At 39.3% G+C, this 20,975-nt stretch overlaps 1 protein-coding gene across 7 annotated transcripts in view; it reads left to right on the forward strand.

Moving 5' to 3' along the window:
- FAF1 (Fas associated factor 1) overlaps positions 1-20,975 on the forward strand; it is a 487,383-nt gene that overhangs the window by 438,668 nt on the left and 27,740 nt on the right. For 5 of the 7 annotated variants that reach the window (XM_089922958.1, XM_089922966.1, XM_089922963.1 and 2 more), the window contains 2 exons: positions 151-228; positions 4,060-4,275. In XM_089922958.1, the coding sequence (XP_089779084.1) occupies positions 151-228; positions 4,060-4,275 (294 nt within the window). Of the gene's footprint in view, positions 1-150; positions 229-4,059; positions 4,276-9,665; positions 9,950-20,975 lie in introns of those variants that run through there. The other 2 variants (XM_089922975.1, XM_089923008.1) reach the window with 2 other exon arrangements.

Raw genomic sequence — 20,975 nt, forward strand, 5'->3', positions numbered from 1 at the left:
AGAGAGAAACACTTTCATTACCACAGTGTACCTCTGGGCCATGCTGAAAATGAACTTTTTTTCTTTTCTTTCTCTTTTATTTCTTTTCTTTTTTAAAAAAAGTAGGCCAGTGTTTATTAAGTGTTGGATTCCTTTCTCTTTTATCAACAGAGGGAAGCTCATGAGAGAGAGATGGCAGAACAGTTTCGTTTGGAACAGATTCGCAAAGAACAAGAAGAGGAACGTGAGGTAGAGCATAATTTTTAGAAAAGTTATTCAAATGCTAGGTCTATTTCCATTGCATTTGATACTAAGGATGTTAATATTTCCTACAACTTACTTCTTTCCACTTTTCCCAGATTCATTTTGATATGGAAGACTAATTTTCTTTAGAAGAATCATTCCCAATCTATTGTGTTGAACTCTTAGAAAATTTGAACTTGTAGATTCATGGTTTTCTATTCTTTCCAGTTCCTCTCCCCTTTCTTGCCTGACAAATATTCCCATCCTTCCTAAATATTGTCTCACCCAAAAAACACAAAGACTGTATTTTCTCCCCTTTTCCCAGGCTTTACTTTACCCACCAAAAGACACTGGGAGTTACTTCTGCAACATCTTTCACTGGGCCCCTATATGTGAGAAATCCATTTAGCTTGGCTGATTTTTTTCCACCCTGAGTTCAGGTCATGTCTGTGACAATATAGAGAATTTTTTCATTCACTCATTTGGCAAATATTTTTTTGACTACTTAGTGTGTGTCCAAAATCTGTTAGGAAGTAGGGATACAGATGTGGGCCCTCTGCTCCAGGAGTTCATAGTCTTGTAAAAATAGAATTACAGCCTGCGCGTCCGGAGTTTGTGCTCCACAACGGGAGAGGCCACAACAGTGAGAGGCCCACGTACCGAAAAAAAAAAAAAAATAGAATTACATACTGTATATAAAAGTTATTATAGAGATTTACCTAAAGTGCAATGGGAAAAAAGAGAAAGGGTGTCAAATGACTTCCTAGCATGACTCACAAAAAACGGCTTTTAGAACTTTTTTCTAGACATGGGATTAATGGCAAAATTCACTTATAAATAGAGGAAGCCATCTAACAAGTGATAGAAAGACCTGGAGGGCCCTAACTTGGGCTGATGAAAACTCCATTAGTCATCACTCTTGGTCAGAGGATGCCACCTCGTAACTTATTCAACAAATTTTTTTAATTAAAGTATAGTTGGTTTACAATGTTGTGCTAGTTTCAGGTGTACAGCAAAGTTATTCAGATATATATATATATATAATATATATTATATATACTATATATTATATATATCTATATGCTATACAGTAAATCCTTGTTGTTTATTTTATACATAGTAGGGTATGTCTGTTAATCCCATACTCCTAATTTATCCCTCCCCACCTCTAACCCCCTATGGTAACCATAATATTTGTCTTTCTTGGTCTGACTTACTTCACTTAGTATGATCATCTTTAGGTCTATCCATGAAATATTGCAAATGGCAATATTTCATTCTTTTTTATGGCTGAGTAATATTCCATTGTATATATGTAGCACATATTTTTTATCCATTCATCTGTTGATGGACACTTAAGTTGCTTCCATGACTTGGCTGTTGTAAATAGTGCTGCTATGAGCATTGGGGTGCATGTATCTTTTCAAATTAGAGTTTTCGTCTTTTCCAGATATATACCCAGGAGTAGGATTGCTAGATCATATGGTAGTTCTAGTTTTAGTTTTTTAAGAAACCTCCATACTGTTCTCCATAATGGCTGCACCAATTTACATTCCCACTCTCCCAGTGTAGGAGAGTTCCCTTTTCTCTACACCCTCTCCAGTATCAGTAAATGATTTTTGAGCAAGAACTATACTAGGCACTGAAAGAGAAACAAAGGATAGTAAGACATTTTCTGCCTGCAAAGAGAGATTACATCTTGTAGGGAAGATACAACATGTCTACAAGTAACAGCAAATCAAGGAAAAACGTGCTAAATAATATAACAAATAAAAGCAAAATACTTAGAGTTCAGGGGCAAAGTAAAAATCTTTCACAGCTTTTGGAATTCAGTCAACACTACAGAAGAACTGATATTTGAGCCAGGTCTTGAGAGATGTGTAAGATTTCACTGTTTGGAAATCAGAGTTTATTCATGTTCAAACACTTATCAAGTGCCTATCACACAAGTACGAAATACTATGCCTGACAAACTCTAGTATCTGTCCATGCTGAGGACTCTCAGTAATGGAAGGTAGAAAATATTTTGTTGAACATCTTCTGTGTATCAACTACTCTGCTACCTGCTTTACCTGTGCTTACTATTGACCATTAAAACAAGCTACAAGGGAAGAGATTTCTCTTTTTTTTTTTTAATTTTTATTTATTTATTTTTGGCTGTGTTGGGTCTTCGTTGCTGTGCATGGGCTTTCTCTAGTTGCAGCAGGCAGGGGCTACTCTTCGTTGCAGTGTGCAGGCTTCTCATTGCTGTGGCTTCTCTTGTTGTGGAGCACAAGCTGTAGGTGCACGGGCTTCAGTAGTTGTGGCTCGGGCTTTAAAGCGCAGGCTCACAAGTTGTAGCACAGGGGCTTAGTTGCTCCGCAGCATGGGGGATCTTCCCGGACCAGGGCTCAAACCCGTGTCCCCTGCATTGGCAGGCGGATCCTTAACCACTGCGCCACCAGGGAAGACCCAGTTAACTTATTTTTATTTTCCTTTTGAATGATATAAGAATTTTAAGGCTATGAATTTCCTCTGAGCACTGCTTTAAATGAATCCCAGAGATTCCAATATGAATATGAAATTTCAACAATTGTTTTCTAGATATTCTGTAGTTTTCATTATATTTCCCCTTTTACCTGAGAGTTGTTTAATAGGGTTTTTGTTGTTGTTGTTTTTTCTCCAAAGGGAGTGACACCAACTTTGAAAATTGTGTTGAGATTTTAGAGAACATATATCCAAATTTCTCTCACTCATGTTAATTGGGGGAAATTTTTGTTTTCCCTATTGATGAAAATTGCGAACATGGAAATGTGAAAGTAACCAGGAACACAATATAACTGTGAAGCTGAGCATGCTAATACCAGGCTTACATGTCTAAGGAACCTGCCACAGTTCTAGGAACAAAAAGGTTTTAGTGAATTTCTGCCACAGGCAGGGACATCAGAGATCTTTAAACTCCTTCCACTGTAATATCTTGAATGTGAAACAACGTAATGCTAGATTGAGAACTAGAGCCCAACTCTAGCCATGAGATCTCCCAACAGTTTACCCCACCTGTTTGAGTCTGTGCCACGTCTAGGTCCAGAAATGTGGACTTGGCCAAATCTCACAGCAGTTTAGTGGCAAAGCTGGAACTAGGACCATAGTCTCCTGCCCCCAATAAGCCTGATATTTTAATTTCTTTCCATTCCATTTTTTTATTGTAGCAAAATATATATAACAAAAATTTGCCTTTTTAACCCTTCTTAAGTACAGTTAAGTGGCATGAATTACATTCACAGTCTTGCAACCACAACCATTATTTCCAAACATTTTCATCAACCCAAACAGAGTCTTTCCTCCATTTTGTCCTTAATATATTATCCAGAATTCTACAAAATCTTCAGTCATTTCTACTTGGGAAATGTATGTTCTCTCTCTCTCTTGTGCACTCGCGCTCTCTCTCCCACTCTCTCTCCCTCTCTCTTTCTCCACCCTCATCTGTGTGTGTGTGTGTTTGCGTGCACACGCGTCTTTTGCAAATGCTTCTAATAGCCTTAATTCATGCCCTAGAAAGGAATCACAAATACCTGAGCCCTTCAGTAAAAAATAAATTACCTTTCTTCTCTGTGTAGTTACCTATCAATTTAATGTGTCATCAAGGTGGGATTTATTTTAATTAATTGCTTATTGGGCTAATATTAAGAAAATGAAAAACACATAATTCTGTTGTCCAAGCATTAGGCTTAGTTAATAAATGGGCAATAGCTTTTGATGAGTTTCTAGGAAGCAGCAGGTTTTTTCTCGTCTCTCCCTCCCCCACCCCCCACAATTCCATCCATCAACAGTTTGACACCTGATTTTTGCCCTCTTTAGGCCATCAGACTCTCCTTAGAGCAGGCCCTGCCTCCAGAGCCAAAGGAAGAAAATGCTGAGCCTGTGAGCAAACTGCGGATCCGGACACCCAGTGGCGAGTTCCTCGAGCGGCGTTTTCTGGCCAGCAATAAGCTCCAGATCGTCTTTGATTTTGTAGCTTCCAAAGGATTTCCATGGGATGAATTCAAGTTACTGAGTACCTTTCCTAGGAGAGATGTAAGTTCCCATGCCTATCTCGGGAAGTGTGTCCAGATGGGAGATAGCCCATCATTAGGGCTGGACAAAGTAGTCCAAGAAAAGTGCCATGGCACAACTTACCACAAGACCACACACTCAGGAGTCCTTCTTTGTTCTGCACACCTTTCTCTCCTCAGCCTTTGGAGAAGGTATGGCTTCCCAGGCCAGCAGACATGTGCCTAGTAGCCTAGGTAAGAAATTAGGTACTAGGTCTTCCTTCCTAGTTGTTTCCCCTATTCCAGCACTCATACAGGCTTTCCCAAGATTTCATCTCTGTATACCTTAGGGTAGATCTGAGAATTATGTGCTTAACAGCTTAACAGTCAGATCAGGGTCAATGATTATAGGTTCGTGAACAAGTCATGCTAAACCAAGAGTATTTTGTGATTTGACAGTTTTTACTAGCCTGGGAAGTCAGGGAGGGTGAACTATATTCACTGTGTATCTGTATTTAAGCAAGGCTTTTGATAGTCTCTCATAGTATTCTGGGGAAAAATAGAGAGATGTAAATCGACAGGTAGATTCATTGCTGATTAAATGGATGTGTCCAGAAACTGTTGACTAAGAGACTGCCCTCTCCCTGGAGGGAAACAAGAGGCTCTATATTTAATTCTTTATTACTCATCACACTTATTGGCAACTTAAATGAAGATGTTATCAGGTTTATGGATTATGAAAAATAAGATTCAAGAAAGCCTTAAAATAGTGAAATAATAGGCAAAAATGAACCTAGAAAAATTTTACAGAAATATATAGACATAGAAAGAGATGCCTGCATAGGCTTAGAAAACCAATTGCTCAAGTTTGGGATGAAAGAATCCTGCTTTAGTAGAGGTTATTGTGGTTGAATTAAGCTGAATATACATTAATAATCTGTTGTGACTCCCAACAAAAAGCCAGCTGCATTTTTAGAGGTATAATCCCAACAAGAGAATAACAAGTCGTAGTCAACTGTTTACAAAGATAAACGACCCCTGAGTAGTCCTTAGACTCCATGCTGAAACTCTGTGCTGTCGCCTGAAGAAACAGGAGATTGGGAGTTCCCTGGCAATCCAGTGGTTAAGACTCCACGCTCCCAGTTCAGGATGCACAGGGTCGATCCCTGGCCAGGGAACTAAGATCCCACATGCCGCATGGCATGGCCAAAAAAAAAAAAGCAACAGGAGCTTATCTAGAACAGGGCTGGTAGGAAGGGAAGGGAAGTGGAAATCATATCATTTGGGGAAATATTTTCCTCTAGAGAAGGCACAGCCATGGGAGATGTGATTTTTGTCTTCAGCTACTTGAAAGCCTGCAGTGAAAAAGAGGGATCTGATTTTGTGCAGCTTCAATGATAAAGTGGGACCAATAAGTTGAAAGTTATTGGGAGGCAAATTTGGCCCAATGTAAGAAAGCCACTTTCTAAGAAAAGAATATTTTGTGTTGTGAGGTAGTAATTTTTCTATTTTTGGAGATGACGAAGCACTACTGAATTATCACTTTTTTTATAGTAATGGATAAATAGGGAGAAGGAGTCACTCCTGGAGTTCCTACTTTATATGTTCCTACTTTATATGAAAAGGGGCTTAGACTAGCTTATCTCTAAGATACATTTTTTTTTGGGGGGGTGGTATATAGTTGCTTTACAATGTTCTGTTAGTTTCTGTTGTACAATGAAGTGAATCGGCTACATGTGTACACATATCCCCTCCCTCCCGCCCCCATCCCCAACCCATCCATCTAGGTCACCACAGAGCACCGAGCAGGCTCCCTGTGTTGTATAGCAGGTTCCCACTAGCTACCTGTTTTACACAGGGCAGTGCACATATGTCAATCCCAATCTCCCAGTTTATCCCCCCCGCCCGCCCTGTGTCCACACATCCACGCCCTATGTCTTTGTCTTTATTCCTGCTGTGCAAATAGGTTCATCGATATTGTTTTTCTAGATTCCACATACATGCGTTAATATACGATACTTGTTTTTCTCTTTCTGACTTACTTCACTCTGTATGACAGACTCTAGGTCCATCCACCTCACTACAAATAACTCAATTTCATTCCTTTTTATGGCTGAGTAATATTCCATTGTATATATGTGCCACATCTTCTTTATCCATTCCTCTGTCAATGGACACTTAGGTTGATTCCATGTCCTGGCTATTGTAAGTAGTGCTGCAGTGAACATTGAGGTGCATGTGTCTTTGTGAATTATGGTTTTCTCAGGTATATGCCCAGTAGTGGGATTGCTGGGTCGTATTGTAGTTCTATTTTTAGTTTTTTAAATAGATCCCTCCATACTGTTCTCCATAGTGGCTGTATCAATTTACATCCCCACCAACAGTGCAAGAGGGTTCCCTTTCTCCCCACCCTCTCCAGCATTTATTGTTTGTAGATTTTTTGATGATGGCCATTCTGACCAGTGTGAGGTGATACTTCATTGTAGTTTTGATCTGCATTTCTCTAATAATTAGTGATGTTGAGCATCTTTTCATGTGCCTCTTGGCCATCTGTATGTCTTCTTTGGAGAAATGTCTATTTAGGTCTTCTGCCCATTTTTTTTATTCTGCTGTTTGTTTTTTGGATATTGAGCTTCATGAGCTGTTTGTATATTTTGGAGATTAATCCCTTGTCGATTGCTTCATTTGTAAATATTTTTGCCCATTCTGAGGCTTGTCTTTTCATCTTGTTTATGGTTTTCTTTACTGTGCAGAAGCTTTTAAGTTTCACTAGGTCCCATTTGTTTATTTTTGTTTTTATTTTCATTACTCTAAGAGGTGGGTCAAAAATTATCTTGCTGTGAATTATGTCAAAGAGTTCTTATGTTTTCCTCTAAGAGTTTTGTTTTGTTTTGTTTTGTTTTTTTAACTTATTTTATTTTGGCTGCATTGGGTCTTCATTGCTGCACGCGGACTTTTCTCTGGTTGCAGTGAGCAGGGGCTACTCTTAGTTGTGGTGTGCAGGCTTCTCATTGTGGTGGCTTCTCTTGTTGGGAGCACTGGCTCTAGGCACGTGGGCTTCAGTAGCTGTGGCGCACAGGCTTAGTTGCTCCACGGCATGTGGGATCTTCCCGTATCAGGGCTCGACCCATGACTCCTGCACTGGCAGGTGGATTCTTAACCACTGCGCCACCAGGGAAGCCCCCCCTCTAAGAGTTCTATAGTGTCCAGTCTTACATTTAGGTCTTTATTCCACTTTTAGTTTATTTTGGGGTATGGTGTTAGGGAGTGTTCTAATTTCATTCCTTTACATGTAGCTGTCCAGTTTTCCCAGCACTACTTATTGAAGAGACTGTCTTTTCTCCATTGTATATCCTTGCCTCCTTTGTCATAGATTAGTTGACCATAGGTGCATGGGTTTATCTCTGGTCTTTCTATCCTGTTCCATTGATCTATATTTCTGTTTTTGTGCCAGTACCATATTGTCTTGATGACTGTAGCTTTGTAATACAGTCTGAAGTCAGGGAGTCTGATTTCTCCAGCTCCATTGTTTTCCCTCAAGTTTGCTTCAGGTATTCAGGGTCTTTTGTGTCTCCATACAAATTTTAAGATTTTTTGGTTCATAAAAAATTTTCTGTAAAAAATACCATTGGTAATTTGATACGGATTGCACTGAATCTGTAGATTGCTTTGGGTAGTATAGTCATTTTCACAGTATTGACTCTTCCAATCCAAGAACATGGTATATCTCTCCATCCGTCTGTGTCATCTTTGATTTCTTTCATCAGTGTCTTATACTTTTCTGAGTAGAGTTCTTTTACCTCCTTACGTAGGTTTATTCCTAGGTATTTAATTCTTTTTTGTTGCAGTGGTAAAGGGGAGTGTTTCCTTAATTTCTCTTTCTGATTTTTCATTGTTAGTGTATAGGAATGCAAGAGATTTCTGTGCATTAATTTTGTATCATGCAACTTTACCAAATTTATTGATTAGCTCTAGTAGTCTTCTGGTGGCATCTTTAGGATTATCTGTGTATAGTATCATGTCATCTGCAAACAGTTTTACTTCTTCTTTTCCAATTTGTGTTCCTTTTATTTATTTTTCTTCTGATTGCTGTGGCTAGGACTTCCAAGACTATGTTGAATAATACTGGCAAGAGTGGACATCCTTGTCTTGCTCCTGATCTTCGAGGAAATGCTTTCAGTTTTTCACCATTGAGAATGATGTTTACTGTGGGTTTGCTGTATATGGCCTTTATTATGTTGAGGTAGGTTCCTTCTGTGCCCACTTTCTGGAGAGTTTTTATCATAAATAGTTTTGAATTTTGTCAGAAGCTTTTTATGCATCTATTCAGATGACCATATGGTTTTTATTCTTCAGTTTGTTAATATGGTGTATCACATTGATTGATTTGCATATATTAAAGAATCCTTGCATCCCTGGGATGAATCCCACTTGATCATGGTGTATGATCCTTTTAATGTGTTGTTGGATTCTGTTTGCTAGTATTTTGTTGAGGATTTTTGCATCTATATTCATGAGTGATATTGGCCTGTAGTTTTCTTTTTTTTGTAGTATCTTTGTCTGGTTTTGGTATCAGGGTGATAGTGGCCTCATAGAATGACTTTGGGAGTGTTCCTTCCTCTGCAATTTTTTTGGAAGAGTTTGAGAAGGATGGGTGTTAGCTCTTCTCTGAATGTTTGATAGAATTCACCTGTGAAGCCATCGGGTCCTGGACTTTTGTTTGTGGGAAGATTTTTAATCACAGTTTCAATTTCATTACTTGTGATTGGTCAGTTTACATGTTCTGTTTCTTCCTGGTTCAGTCTTGGAAGGTTATACCTCTCTAAGAATTTGTCCATTTCTTCCAGGTTGTCCATTTTATTGGCATAGAGTTGCTTGTAGTAGTCTCTTATGATGCTTTGTATTTCTGTGGTGTCCATTGTAACTTCTTCTTTTTCATTTCTAATTTTATTGATTTGAGTCCTCTCCCTCTTTTTCCTGATGAGTCTGGCTAAAGGTTTTTCAGTTTTGTTTATCTTCTCAAGGAACCAGCTTTTAGGTGATTGATCTTTGCTATTGTTTTCTTTGTTTCTATTTCATTTATTTCTTCTCTGATCTTTATGATTTCTTTCCTTCTACCAACTTTGGGTTTTGTTTGTTCTTCTTTCTCTAGTTCCTTTAGGTGTAAGGTTAAATTGTTTATTTGAGGTTTATCTTTTTTCCTGAGGTAGGATTGTATCTCTATAAACTTCCCTCTTAAAACTGCTTTTGCTGCATCCCATAGGTTTTGTTTTGGATCGTCGTGTTTTCATTGTGATTTGTCTCTAGGTATTTTTTGATTTCCTGTTTGATTTCTTCAGTAATCTCTTGGTTATTTAGTAATGTTATGTTTAGCCTCCATGTGTTTGTGTTTCTTACATTGTTTTTCCTTGTAATTTATCTCTAATCTCATAGTGTTGTGGTCGAAAAAGATGCTTGATATGACTTCAATTTTCTTAAATTTACCGAGGCTTGATTTTAGACCCAAGATGTGATCTATCCTGGAGAATGTTCCGTGTGCACTTGAGAAGAAAGTGTAATCTGCTGTTTTCAGATGGAATGTCCTATAAATATCAATTAAATCTATCTGGTCTGTTGTGTCATTTAAAGCTTGTGTTTCCTTGTTAATTTTCTGTTTGGATGATCTGTCCATTGGTGTAAGTGAGGTGTTTAAGTCCCCAACTATTGTTGTGTTACTGTCGATTTCCTCTTTTAGAGCCGTTAGCATTTGCCTTATGTTTTGAGGTGCTTCTGTGTTGGGTGCATATATATTTATAATTGTTTTATCTTCTTCTTGGATTGATCCCTTGATCATTATGTAGTGTCCTTCCTTGTCTCTTGTAACATTCTTTAAAGTCTATTTTATCTGATATGAGTACTGCTACTCCACCTTTCTTTTGATTTCCATTTACATGGGATATCTTTTTCCATCCCCTCACTTTCAGTCTGTATGTACCCCTAGGTCTGAAGTGGGTCTCTTGTAGACAGCGCATATATGGGTCTTGTTTTTGTATCCATTCAGCGAGCCTGTGTCTTTTGGTTGGAGCATTTAATCCATTCACATTTAAGGTAATTATAGATATGTATGTTCCTATTACCATTTTCTTAATTGTTTTGGGTTTGTTTTTGTAGGTCCTTTTCTTCTCTTGTGCTTCCCACTTAGAGAAGTTCCTTTAGCATTTGTTGTAGAGCTGGTTTGTTGGTGCTGAATTCTCTTAACTTTTGCTTGTCTGTAAAGTTTTTGATTTCTCCATCGAATCTGAATGCGATCCTTGCCAGGTAGAGTAATCTTGGTTGTAGTTTCTTCCCTTTCATCACTTTAAATATATCGTGCCTCTCCCTTCTGGCTTATAGAGTTTTTGCTGAGAAATCAGCTGTTAACCTTATGGGAGTTCCCTTGTATGTTATTTGTCATTTTTCCCTTGTTGCTTTTAATGATTTTTCTTTGTCTTTAATTTTTGTCAGTTTGATTACTATGTGTCTCAGCATGTTTCTCCTTGAGGTTATCATGCCTGGCACTCTCTGTGCTTCCTGGTCTTGGGTGGCTATTTCCTTTACCATGTTAGGGAACTTTTCGACTATAATCTCTTCACATATTTTCTCAGGTCCTTTCTCTCTCTCTTCTCCTTCTGGGACCCCTATAATGTGAATGTTGGTGCGTTTAATGTTGTCCCAGAAGTCTTGTAGGCTGTCTTCATTTCTTTTCATTCTTTTCTCTTTATTCTGTTCCACAGCAGTGAATTCCACCATTCTGTCTTCCAGGTCACTTATCCGTTCTTCTGCCTCAGTTATTCTGCCATTGATTCCTTCTAGTGTATTTTTCATTTCAGTTATTGTAATGTTCATCTCTGTTTGTTTGTTCTTTAATTCTTCTAGGTGTTTTTTCTTTAATTCTTCTAGGTCTTTGTTACCCATTTCTTGCATCTTCTCGATCTTTGCTCCATTCTTTTTCTAAGGTCCTGGTTCATCCTCAATATCATTATTCTGAATTCTTTTTCTGGAAGGTTGCCTATCTCCACTTCATTTAGTTATTTTTCTCGGGTTTTGTCTTGTTTCTTCATTTGGTACATAGTCCTCTGCCTTTTCATTTTGTCTGTCTTTCTGTGAATTTGGTTTTCATTCCACAAGCTGGAGGATTATAGTTCTTCTTGCTTCTGCTGTCTGCCCTCTGGTGGATGAGGTGATCTAAGAGGCTTGTGCAAACTTCCTGATGGGAGGGACTGGTGGTGGGTAGAGTTGGATGGTGCTCTGTTGGGCAGAGCTCAGTAAAACTTTAATCCACTTGTCTGCTGATGGGTGGGGCTGAGTTCCCTCCCTGTTGGTTGTTTGGCCTGAGGCGACCCAACACTGTAGCCTACCAGCTCTTTGGTGGGGCTAATGGTGGACTCCAGGAGGGCTCACACCAAGGAGTACTTCCCAGAACTTCTGCTGCCAGTGTCCTTGTCCCTGCAGTGAACCACAGCCAACCCCCGCCTCTACAGGAGACCCTCCAACACTAACAGGTAGGTCTGCTTCAGTCTCCTATGGTGTCACTACTCCTTCCTCTGGGTCCTGATGCTCACACTGCTTTGTGTGTGCCCTCCAAGAGTGGAGTCTCTGTTTCCCCCAGTCCTGTCAAAGTTCTGCAATCAAATCCCACTAGCCTTCAAAGTCTGATTCTCTGGGAATTCCTCCTCCTGTTGCCAGACCCCCAGGTTGGGAAGCCTGACGTGGAGCTCAGAACCTTCACACCAGTGGGTGGACTTCTGTGGTATAATTGTTCTCCAGTTTGTGAGTCAGACACACAGCGGTTATGGGATTTGACTTTATTGTGATTGCACCCCTCCTACCATCTCGTTGTGGCTTCTCCTTTGTCTTTGGATGTGGGGTATCTTTTTTGGTGAGTTCCAGGGTCTTCCTGTTGATGATTGTTCAGCAGTTAGTTGTGATTCTGCTGCTCTCACAAGAAGGAGTGAGTGCATGTCCTTCTACACCACCATCTTGAACCAATCTCCTGAGCTTGTCTTTTAATGCCCAGTCAAATGTCATCTCCTTTGGGAAGCCCTCCCCATCTCCCAAGCTCTTCACCTATGTACCCATTGCAGTTTATACATTCCTCTCTTATAGGACTTGTCCTATTTTTCTGTAATCATTTACAGAGACTGTCCATATCATGTTCATGTCTATCTCCCCTGAAGTTCCCAGCATGGTGCCTCACACAAAAGTATTCAAGTTACTGTTGTCAAGTGTTAATGACCTCAGGTCTGATCCTAAATCCCTGATTCCAGAGTGAACTAGAGAGGCTGTTCCAAATGAGAACCGGTGCCCTAGGCCCACCCAGATTCCAGACCCAGGCCTAAACCCAGAGAGCCCACCCAGGACTCATTAGACCTCCTAGACCTAGGGGTGGGATGAGAGTTAATGGCCCTTCATCCTTCTCTGAATGCTCTTCCAAGTCTAATGACTAGTGTTTTTGCAAGGCTATTCTGTGACAGCCATCTGTGTCTGCAGGGATTAGGATCTAATTTGTAAAAGTCATCTTAAATTACAGCCAAACTAAAGACTGTTAAAAAGCACATCTTAAGACCTTGCCTTTTTAATAACAAATAATGTAAGACTTAGCTCTAGGAGTCTTACTGTGTCTTTAGCCTTTTTTCCACAAAGCAGAGACTAGCTTCTCACCAAAGGACCTGTTAAACATTCTTCTGTGTCCCCACCCCCAAATCAAAACAGTACTTCATGTTAAGATTTCCCAACTGTCCAACTATTTACTAAATGTCTGCTGGGTATACCACTGAACTGAGCGCTGTGGGACAACCAAAATAGCAGCAGACACAGGCCTTCCTGGGAGAAGCTGATTGTCAAGATACTGAGAGCACTGTGTTATTTGTTAGTTTTGTTATGTTGTTTTCCATTTTGCTAATAACAGTTACTAAGAGGGGAAGTAATATTCATTTCAGAGCTACCGTCATTAAGCCCTACCTGGTGGGTATGTTAGAGCCATGTGAACATCATTGGCCCATTTGCCTTACTCCGGCATTGCCCTGGCAGTGAGGTAATTGAGTCTAAAAGCTGACCCCCCCCTACTACTTACCCTTTCTTGGAGTCAGAGTAAGGGGCCCCTCCAGCCCCAAATTTCCCTCTGGACCTGCAACTGTCTGGCACCACTCAGTGTGAAGTTGTCAATATCTCCCAGCCTTCCTCTTCCCTTTTCTTTCCTCCTTGCTTTCCCACCGCTCCATCTTCTTTCCAATTCTATTTCACCCTTTTAACCCTCTCCCCCTTCTTTCCACTCTTCCCTCCTTTTTTTTTCTTTGTTTTTTTAATCCCACAACTCTTCTCCTTCCTGCCTCCTCTCTTTTCCTTCTTTTCTGTACTCATATCCACCTCATTCAGAGAATGAGGTCTCTCCACCTGCAACTGGAACATGAGGTCTTTCTATTTATCAAAGGAGTGCAGCCTACTGGGAAACATGGATGGTGATGGCAGTGAGCTTCAGGACTGGTGGCCTGTGTGCCTTGTCACTTACATAATCACACAGCCCCCATTCTTGCCCCAAGAACATCTCTTCCTCCAGATCTATAGCTGTGAACCCCCAAAACAGGCAAACATGCATGCAGAAATACATTATCAGAAATTTTATGTTCTAGAACAAAGAGGAACAGGAGAGTGAGTATAAACAAACTCCTAGCAGGGATTTTTACAAAGTACACCTTCAGTAAAGGTTTCTTTGAATGAACTGGGAGGAAAGCCTTACAAAGTTAGGGTACACAGATTCCTTCCTCAGTCACCCATCCACTTTTGCTACACTAAGCACCAGCTAAGCACTATGCTCAGCACTGGGAACACAGTGTTGAAAAACAATGACATAGTTATTACCTTTGTCAAACTTACAGTCTGTATCCAGAAGCTACTGCTGGAAGACATTTGACTTCATTGATAATACAAGGATATCCTATTTGCCACCATAAGGAATTAGAAATAGGTTAATCTGCATGTCATGCTGGTATTCATTCTTTCATAGAGTAAAACATTTGCTGAGCAACCACATGGCCCACCTCCATACCAGACACTGATGATATAGAAATAAAAGGAATTGTTACTGACCTTGAAGGGTTCACGTTCTAGTAAAAACACACATGTAAAGCAAATTGCATTACATATCATACTGACAGTTGGAAGGATAGGTAATTTCAGCCTGCAGTGATAAGACATTATAAAGGAAATGAATTTGACCTGAGCCTTTCACAGAGAGCTGTTGGGTGAATGGAAACAGAATAGCTTTGTTAAAAGTAAAAGTTTCAGTGGTACTTAGACCTGTATCTGAATCTCACCTCATCACATACTTGTTTTATGACATTGGGCAACTTACTTGGCCCTGCTGAACTTTTAGTTCTTCACCTTTAAAAGAGAATAATATCTAGCTCAGAGAGTTGTGATAAAAGTTAAATAAGTGAATGTAAACTACTATGTCCCTGCCATGTAATAAACAGTATCTGCTATAATTGTCCTAAGTGGAGAGAGGCAGAAGAGGTGGGAAAGGCTTACAGCTAAAGAAAGCATGATAGCAGTGAATTCTTCCACTAGAGCAATGATGGATATTTCCATTTAAAATATCCAAATGCTCTAAACCAGACAAAAGAATGTATCTTTGGAATCATAATATCTCATGTTTGAAAAGAATCTCAGAGATATCAAAGCCAACTGTCACTTTACAGATGGTAGAATCAAAGCATGGTAAAATTATACACTTTCTTTAAGTCACATGGTCAATTACAATAGCAGAGCTGACCCTAAAACCCAAGTTTTCTTATGGCCATTACTGTTTAAGATCATTGGCTCCTTTTAAAACTCTGTTAATAGATTACAGAGTTTCACCTTAAAATTAGAGCCAAAGAACAATAGAACTTAAAAAATCAACATTAGAGACCACCTAGTAAATGCAATAAATTGCAGCTCCAAGCACCAATATTTTAAAATATTCGATACTTCAGTGACTTTCATATGTTAATGTCTCTAATATTGCAGTGGAACTGATTTCCAATTTATGTTAGACTGAGTTTGATTTAAAAAAAAAAAAGAAGAACCAGAAGGAAAAATTTTAATGCCATTGAACTACCTATACCTTAAAAGCTTTGATTTCAAGATAAAGCAAGATGAAGCATGTAATCAATGAAATACATGTTAAAGGTACTGCTGCTGAGCTTGTTCCATTCTCCACAGATATTGTATATCACCATATCTAATTACTTGAGATTTTCCAATATCCCTAAATAATCGAGATTCAGAGAATAAGAACTATGATTGTGGGATGGAATGTAATTAGTATCTAGTTGGTCACAATATTAATTCTGACTCTAAACTTCTCTCAAATCTGTTTTCTTCTTTTCCTTGCCCCCACACCACTGCCCAAATCTTCATGGCCCAGATTAAACCTTGCAGCATCCTAATTCATCTCGCTGATTCCAACCTTGCCTACCCCACCTCCTATCAGTCCTTCCTACTGTCTCTCAAGTTATTTTTCTGAAACATAGGTTTGATGATATCTCATCTCTCTCCTGCTTAAAAGCCTCTAGTGGTTCTAATGCCCTACAGGAAAAAACTGTAAACTCCTTCCAAAGCATACAAAAGCCTTCATAATCTCATACCATCTCCTCCCCCCATCCCCAACCCCTCAGTTCTTCTCACTCCCTCCATTACTTTTCTACCACATGCATCCCACCATTTAGCCACAATAAACTTCTTGACTGAAAGAAACCAGGAGATCTTACTAAGATGCAGATACATTCACAGTTATCGCACTCCTCTTCTTATCAGCTTTGGGAAGTAGCAAGATAGGTGGTAGTCCGTGCCATTCAACAGATATGCAGGCCTGAGGTGAAACGACTTGCTTGAGAGCTGCACATTCAGTTAATGACCACTCAGGACTGCAGCCCAGGCTTCTCAATTGCTTTATTTCCAAAAGCAACTTTGTAAGGAAAAATGGTCCTGGAGTATTTTGACCATGGGACACTTGAGTTTATAGGTTGAAGTCATTTGGTAAATTGTTTACATAATATTTACAAAAGAAACGAAATAGCAAGGGATTTAAAAGAATAATATAGCTGCTTCTTAAATAAGTCTATACATGAAACTCTAATCTGGCATAACAGCAGTCTAATTAAAGGGAAAAAATATTGTTTCTAGCAAGGGTGGTTTATATTTCTTCAGGTTATTCATTTTTTTAAAGAAATCTATTATTTTCTAAATTGTAAGTTTCAATTTTTTAAAATAATGAGATGAAGCATCCTGTGCCTTAATAATGCCTTACATGCAGAATCAGTCTGAAAATTCATAGCTTTTTGGGGGCTCTACTTTATCGTTGGAGTGATTGAGGAGAGGGGAATAGAGAGAAAACAATGGTATAGAGGAAGGAACTTCGGACTGAGAATCACATGATTATTAGCTGTGCAACCTTCAACAAGGTACACCCTCTCTCTGTATCCCAGTTTTCTTTTCTATAAAACAGAAGCAATAAATTCTGCTTCTCCCAGGACCATAGCATGGCTCAAATAAGGCAGTGTATATGAGTGCTTTGTAAACTGTGAGATACTGTCCAAATATGAAAAGTAAAGATGATCATGATGATTCTCCAATAGCCAAGTGTGCAGGATAAAAGAAATTTTTAATAGTATTTATTGAGGGCTTACTATGTCCTGTATGCATTATCTCATTTAATCCTAAAAACTATTCTAAAGGTCAGTATTCATACTGTATGCACCGAGAGGGGGAAACTCAGGCACAAAACTCGCCCAATGTCATAGTATATATCAGAACCAGATACAAACCTGTGTGTGTGTGATTCTGGAGTCTGTGCTCTTAATCCCTATGCCATTATGCTCCTGAGCCAGGTAAGGAATAAATTAGTGAGGTAGTTTATCATCTAGAAAAATACTTTAAATGTGTAAATGAAGCTCAGTTCTATACATTTGGAAAGATTGCATTATCTCTGATTTCTTTATATTGTCCTTGTAATTTTTATTCCTAAGTCACAGCCAGATGTAGGTAAAGTTGTATTTCATACTCTGTTTATCCAGGCACTGTGCTAAGTACTAAGGAATGAGGCACAGTCCTTCCTTTGAGAATACTCTGGCCTCTCATATAAATAATCCTCATAGTGCAGTTCACGCAGTGGGTCCCTAAGAATAGTCAGACCAAAAGGGCAGAAGAAGTCAGAGCTGGCCTGGGTGACCAAGAAGAGCTTTGTAAAGGAGGTAGCAGATGAACAAAATTTTGAGATGATAGGATTTCTGGTGGGCTGATAGGGGAGAACATTCTCCAGCCCTTGGGCCAGCTCAAAGAAACAATCTAATGTTGGAAAGTTCAAGGCATGGCTAGACAATGGAGCATAGACCAGATTGATTGAAATATGGAGTTTGTATCATAAAGTTCTGAGAAAAGGCTGAATGGGGATTGTATAAAACCTAGAATATCAGGAAAGGGAGCTTGGCTTTATTCCATGTAGTTTGTTGAGGAAGGGAATGACATGGTCATCATGGTTATCTTCAACATAAGAACAGTTAGCCCTACACTACTCCATAATGTACAAATTCACATTGCCTGGCACATAGTAGGTGCTCAGTAAATGTTAATTTTCTGATCTCTTTCTACCCTTAATATCTAGGGGATCTCATTCATCTTGTGGCTTCAATTACCATATATACAGTTGCAGCTCTGAAGTGTATATCTCCAGCCCAAGCTTTCTCCTGAACTCCAGACATTTATACATACAACTGCCTACTCAACATCTCCATTTTACGTCTGATTGGCATCTCAAGTTAAACATAGTCAAAACTGAACTGATTTCTACCCTCCGCCAAATCTGCTCCTGTTGTAGTCATCCTCACCTCATTTTTAATGACAGCTTCATTCTTGTTCAGGCCAGAAACCTTTGATTTATCCTTGACTCCTCTTTCTCTCTTTTTCTGTCCAACTCATAAGCAAATTCTGTTGGTTTTACCTTCAAAATGTATATCCAGAATCTACTTCTCACTGCCTGCACAACTAAACCCTAGTCCAAGCCACTATGGTTTCTTGTCTAGATTATTGTAATGGTGTCCTCCCTCCACCTGCGTACCCTCCTCCTTTCAGTCTTTTTTTCTAAAAAAACAAAACAAAACCAAAAAAAATAGTTTTGTGGTTTTTTAATATAAAGCAGATCGTGTCATTTCTCTTCTCAAAACCCTGTCATGGCTCCCCACCTAGTTCTGAGTTTTTGAAAGGCCCTCCCTGATGTGACTCCCTGGCATTTCTCTGACCCCGCTCAATCTTTTTCAGTCACCCTGGCATCCTTGTTGTTTATTAAAAACCATGAAACGTTTTCCCTCTTTGGCTCCTTGTACTTGTACTGTCTTCCTCTAGATATCCATATTGCTCATTCCCTTACTTCCTTTAGGTCTCTGCTCAAATATTGCCTTTCCACTGAGGCCTTTTCGGACCAACCTATATAAAAAAGCAGTCCTCCTTCCCTCTTCTCTGTTGCCACCTTCCCTACCCTGCCAGACTGGCAATCCCTATGCCTCTTACCCTGCTTTATTTTCCTCCACTGAACTGATCACCATCTGACATAGGGAATAATAGATATTTACTTGTTTATTATCTCCACCCTACTAGAATAAAAGCTTTTTGAAGGTGAGAACTTTACTTATTCACTGCTACATAGCTGGCACCTAGAACTGTACCTGGAACTTAACCGATGATCGGTAAATATCTGTTGAATGAATGAATGAAGCAGACAACCTGTGAAGTAATAATAATGCTGCCTACCACTGTGTGAGTTCCCACTGTGTGTTGGGCAGCTATGCTATGCACTAGACAGGTATCATTTAATTGAATCCTTACAACAATCCTATGAGATTGGTATTATCCTTACTCCATAATTGAAAAAATTAAAGGCACAAAAAAACAGATTTAAAACCCAGGTCAAGAATCTATTATACCAAGCAAATATTATCTCCATTTTACAGATACAGAAAGTGAAACTCTAAGGGTTTTGAGCAAGGTCACCTAGCCAGGAAGTAGCAGAGCTGGAAATTAAATATGAAGGTGCTGATTCTTTTTCTGTTCTATCTCACTGGTAGTTTGGAAAGATGAATTGACATGGAAAAAGACTGAAGCCAGAATAGTCGGGGGATGTTGTAGTACTTAAAATAAGACTGACAAAAATGCAGCCAAGCAGGGGAAGATTAGAGAGATGGTTGTATGTAAACTCTAACGCCTGGACTAAGTATTGTGATAAATGGTTCCATAGCTTTTCCTGCCCTCCCTATACTTGGAGTCAGACGAATCTTCGTTCTAATGCTGGCACTTCTATTCACTTTCTGAGTTACACTGAGTAAATGATTTCTATTTTCTATATTTCAGTTACTTCATCTTTCAAGTGAGGATAATATCAAGCATCCTCACAGATATATTGTGATGATAAGATCAAAAGTGATAATGAAAACACTTGGTAAATGGCAGAGGGCCATGCCATTTGATTTGGTAATGCTGAGTTTCTTTGATCCATCTCCAGGAAGTCACTGCTTTTGACCTGTCTCTTGCCTTTAAAAAATAAGTTTTTAGACACATTCCTCATTCTTAATGTGAGGTGACCTGTTCTTTGTCACTTGGATTATAAAACACCCTTCCTTGGAAGAAAGTCCACTATTTATTGTAGTTCCTTTAGTGCAGGAAAAATGTGTTCTGAGCATTGGCAGTCACGATGGGGGAGAGAGCATGATGCTATAGTATAAAGAACGAGTTATCAGGTGGACCTTGGATGTGTCACATAATCTCTATAAAATGGTTCCTTCATCTGTAAAAAGGCAGATAATAATAGCCACATATGGGGTGGTTGTAAGAATTAAGTGAGGTGATTTGAGAGTGAGGATATGACATGTAGTAGGTACCCAGGATATGTGAGGCTTTAAGACATGTAGACCTTGTGCTGGGAAGGAATAACGCAGCTCACCATGCTCATGCCCCTGGGCAGGGCACTGTGTGTAGGATGAAACCACACCATCTCACTTTCAGTCAGACTTTCCTGTGAGGAAGTATATTCTCTCCTCCTCCTTCCACATCACTGTTTCCATAAAGCAGAATCCTCTTAGTTGGGATTGGATGGAAATGTGACTAAACACCAAAGAGGTTTTCAGTAAAATATGTTGGTACAATTTTTTGCTTAGTTTCAAGACGAGTTGGGTCTAAGCCTTCCAAAAGTGAGTGGATTGCTGATGTGAAAGTTTTCTTTGAAATTTTTATGCCTGATTTGGTGATCTCTTTGCTTCTCACAGCCTTTTCCAGCTTTTAGTCAGACAAGGATAATAATAATTATTAATGTGCCACTCTGTGCCAGACACTTTAGAAAGTATTCTCTCAATCTTTATACAAACCCTAAAGCATAGATAGTAGCCCCATTTTATAAATAAGATAACTGAGGCTAAGAGACATTAAGTACCATTTCCAGGGTCACGTACATGGTAACTGACATAATTGTGATTTAAACCTCCAGAGCCTATGCTGTTTATCCTAAACGGGATACTTTTCCATATAATGTATTGGGGGGTCCCCAAGACCCACCTCCAGGTTCCGTGATATTCTAGGAGGACTCAAGGACTGAGCAGTCATATTCACAGCTGTGATTTATTACAGCAAAAGAATACAAAGCAAAATCAGCAAAGAGAAAAGGCACACGGGGCCAAGTCTAGGGAAAACCAGGCAAAGCTT

Source organism: Delphinapterus leucas, chromosome 1 (genome assembly GCF_059928025.1).
Source record: "Delphinapterus leucas isolate spDelLeu-1000000601 "Yukka" chromosome 1, BTC_Dleu_Yukka2, whole genome shotgun sequence".
NCBI lineage: Eukaryota > Metazoa > Chordata > Mammalia > Artiodactyla > Monodontidae > Delphinapterus > Delphinapterus leucas.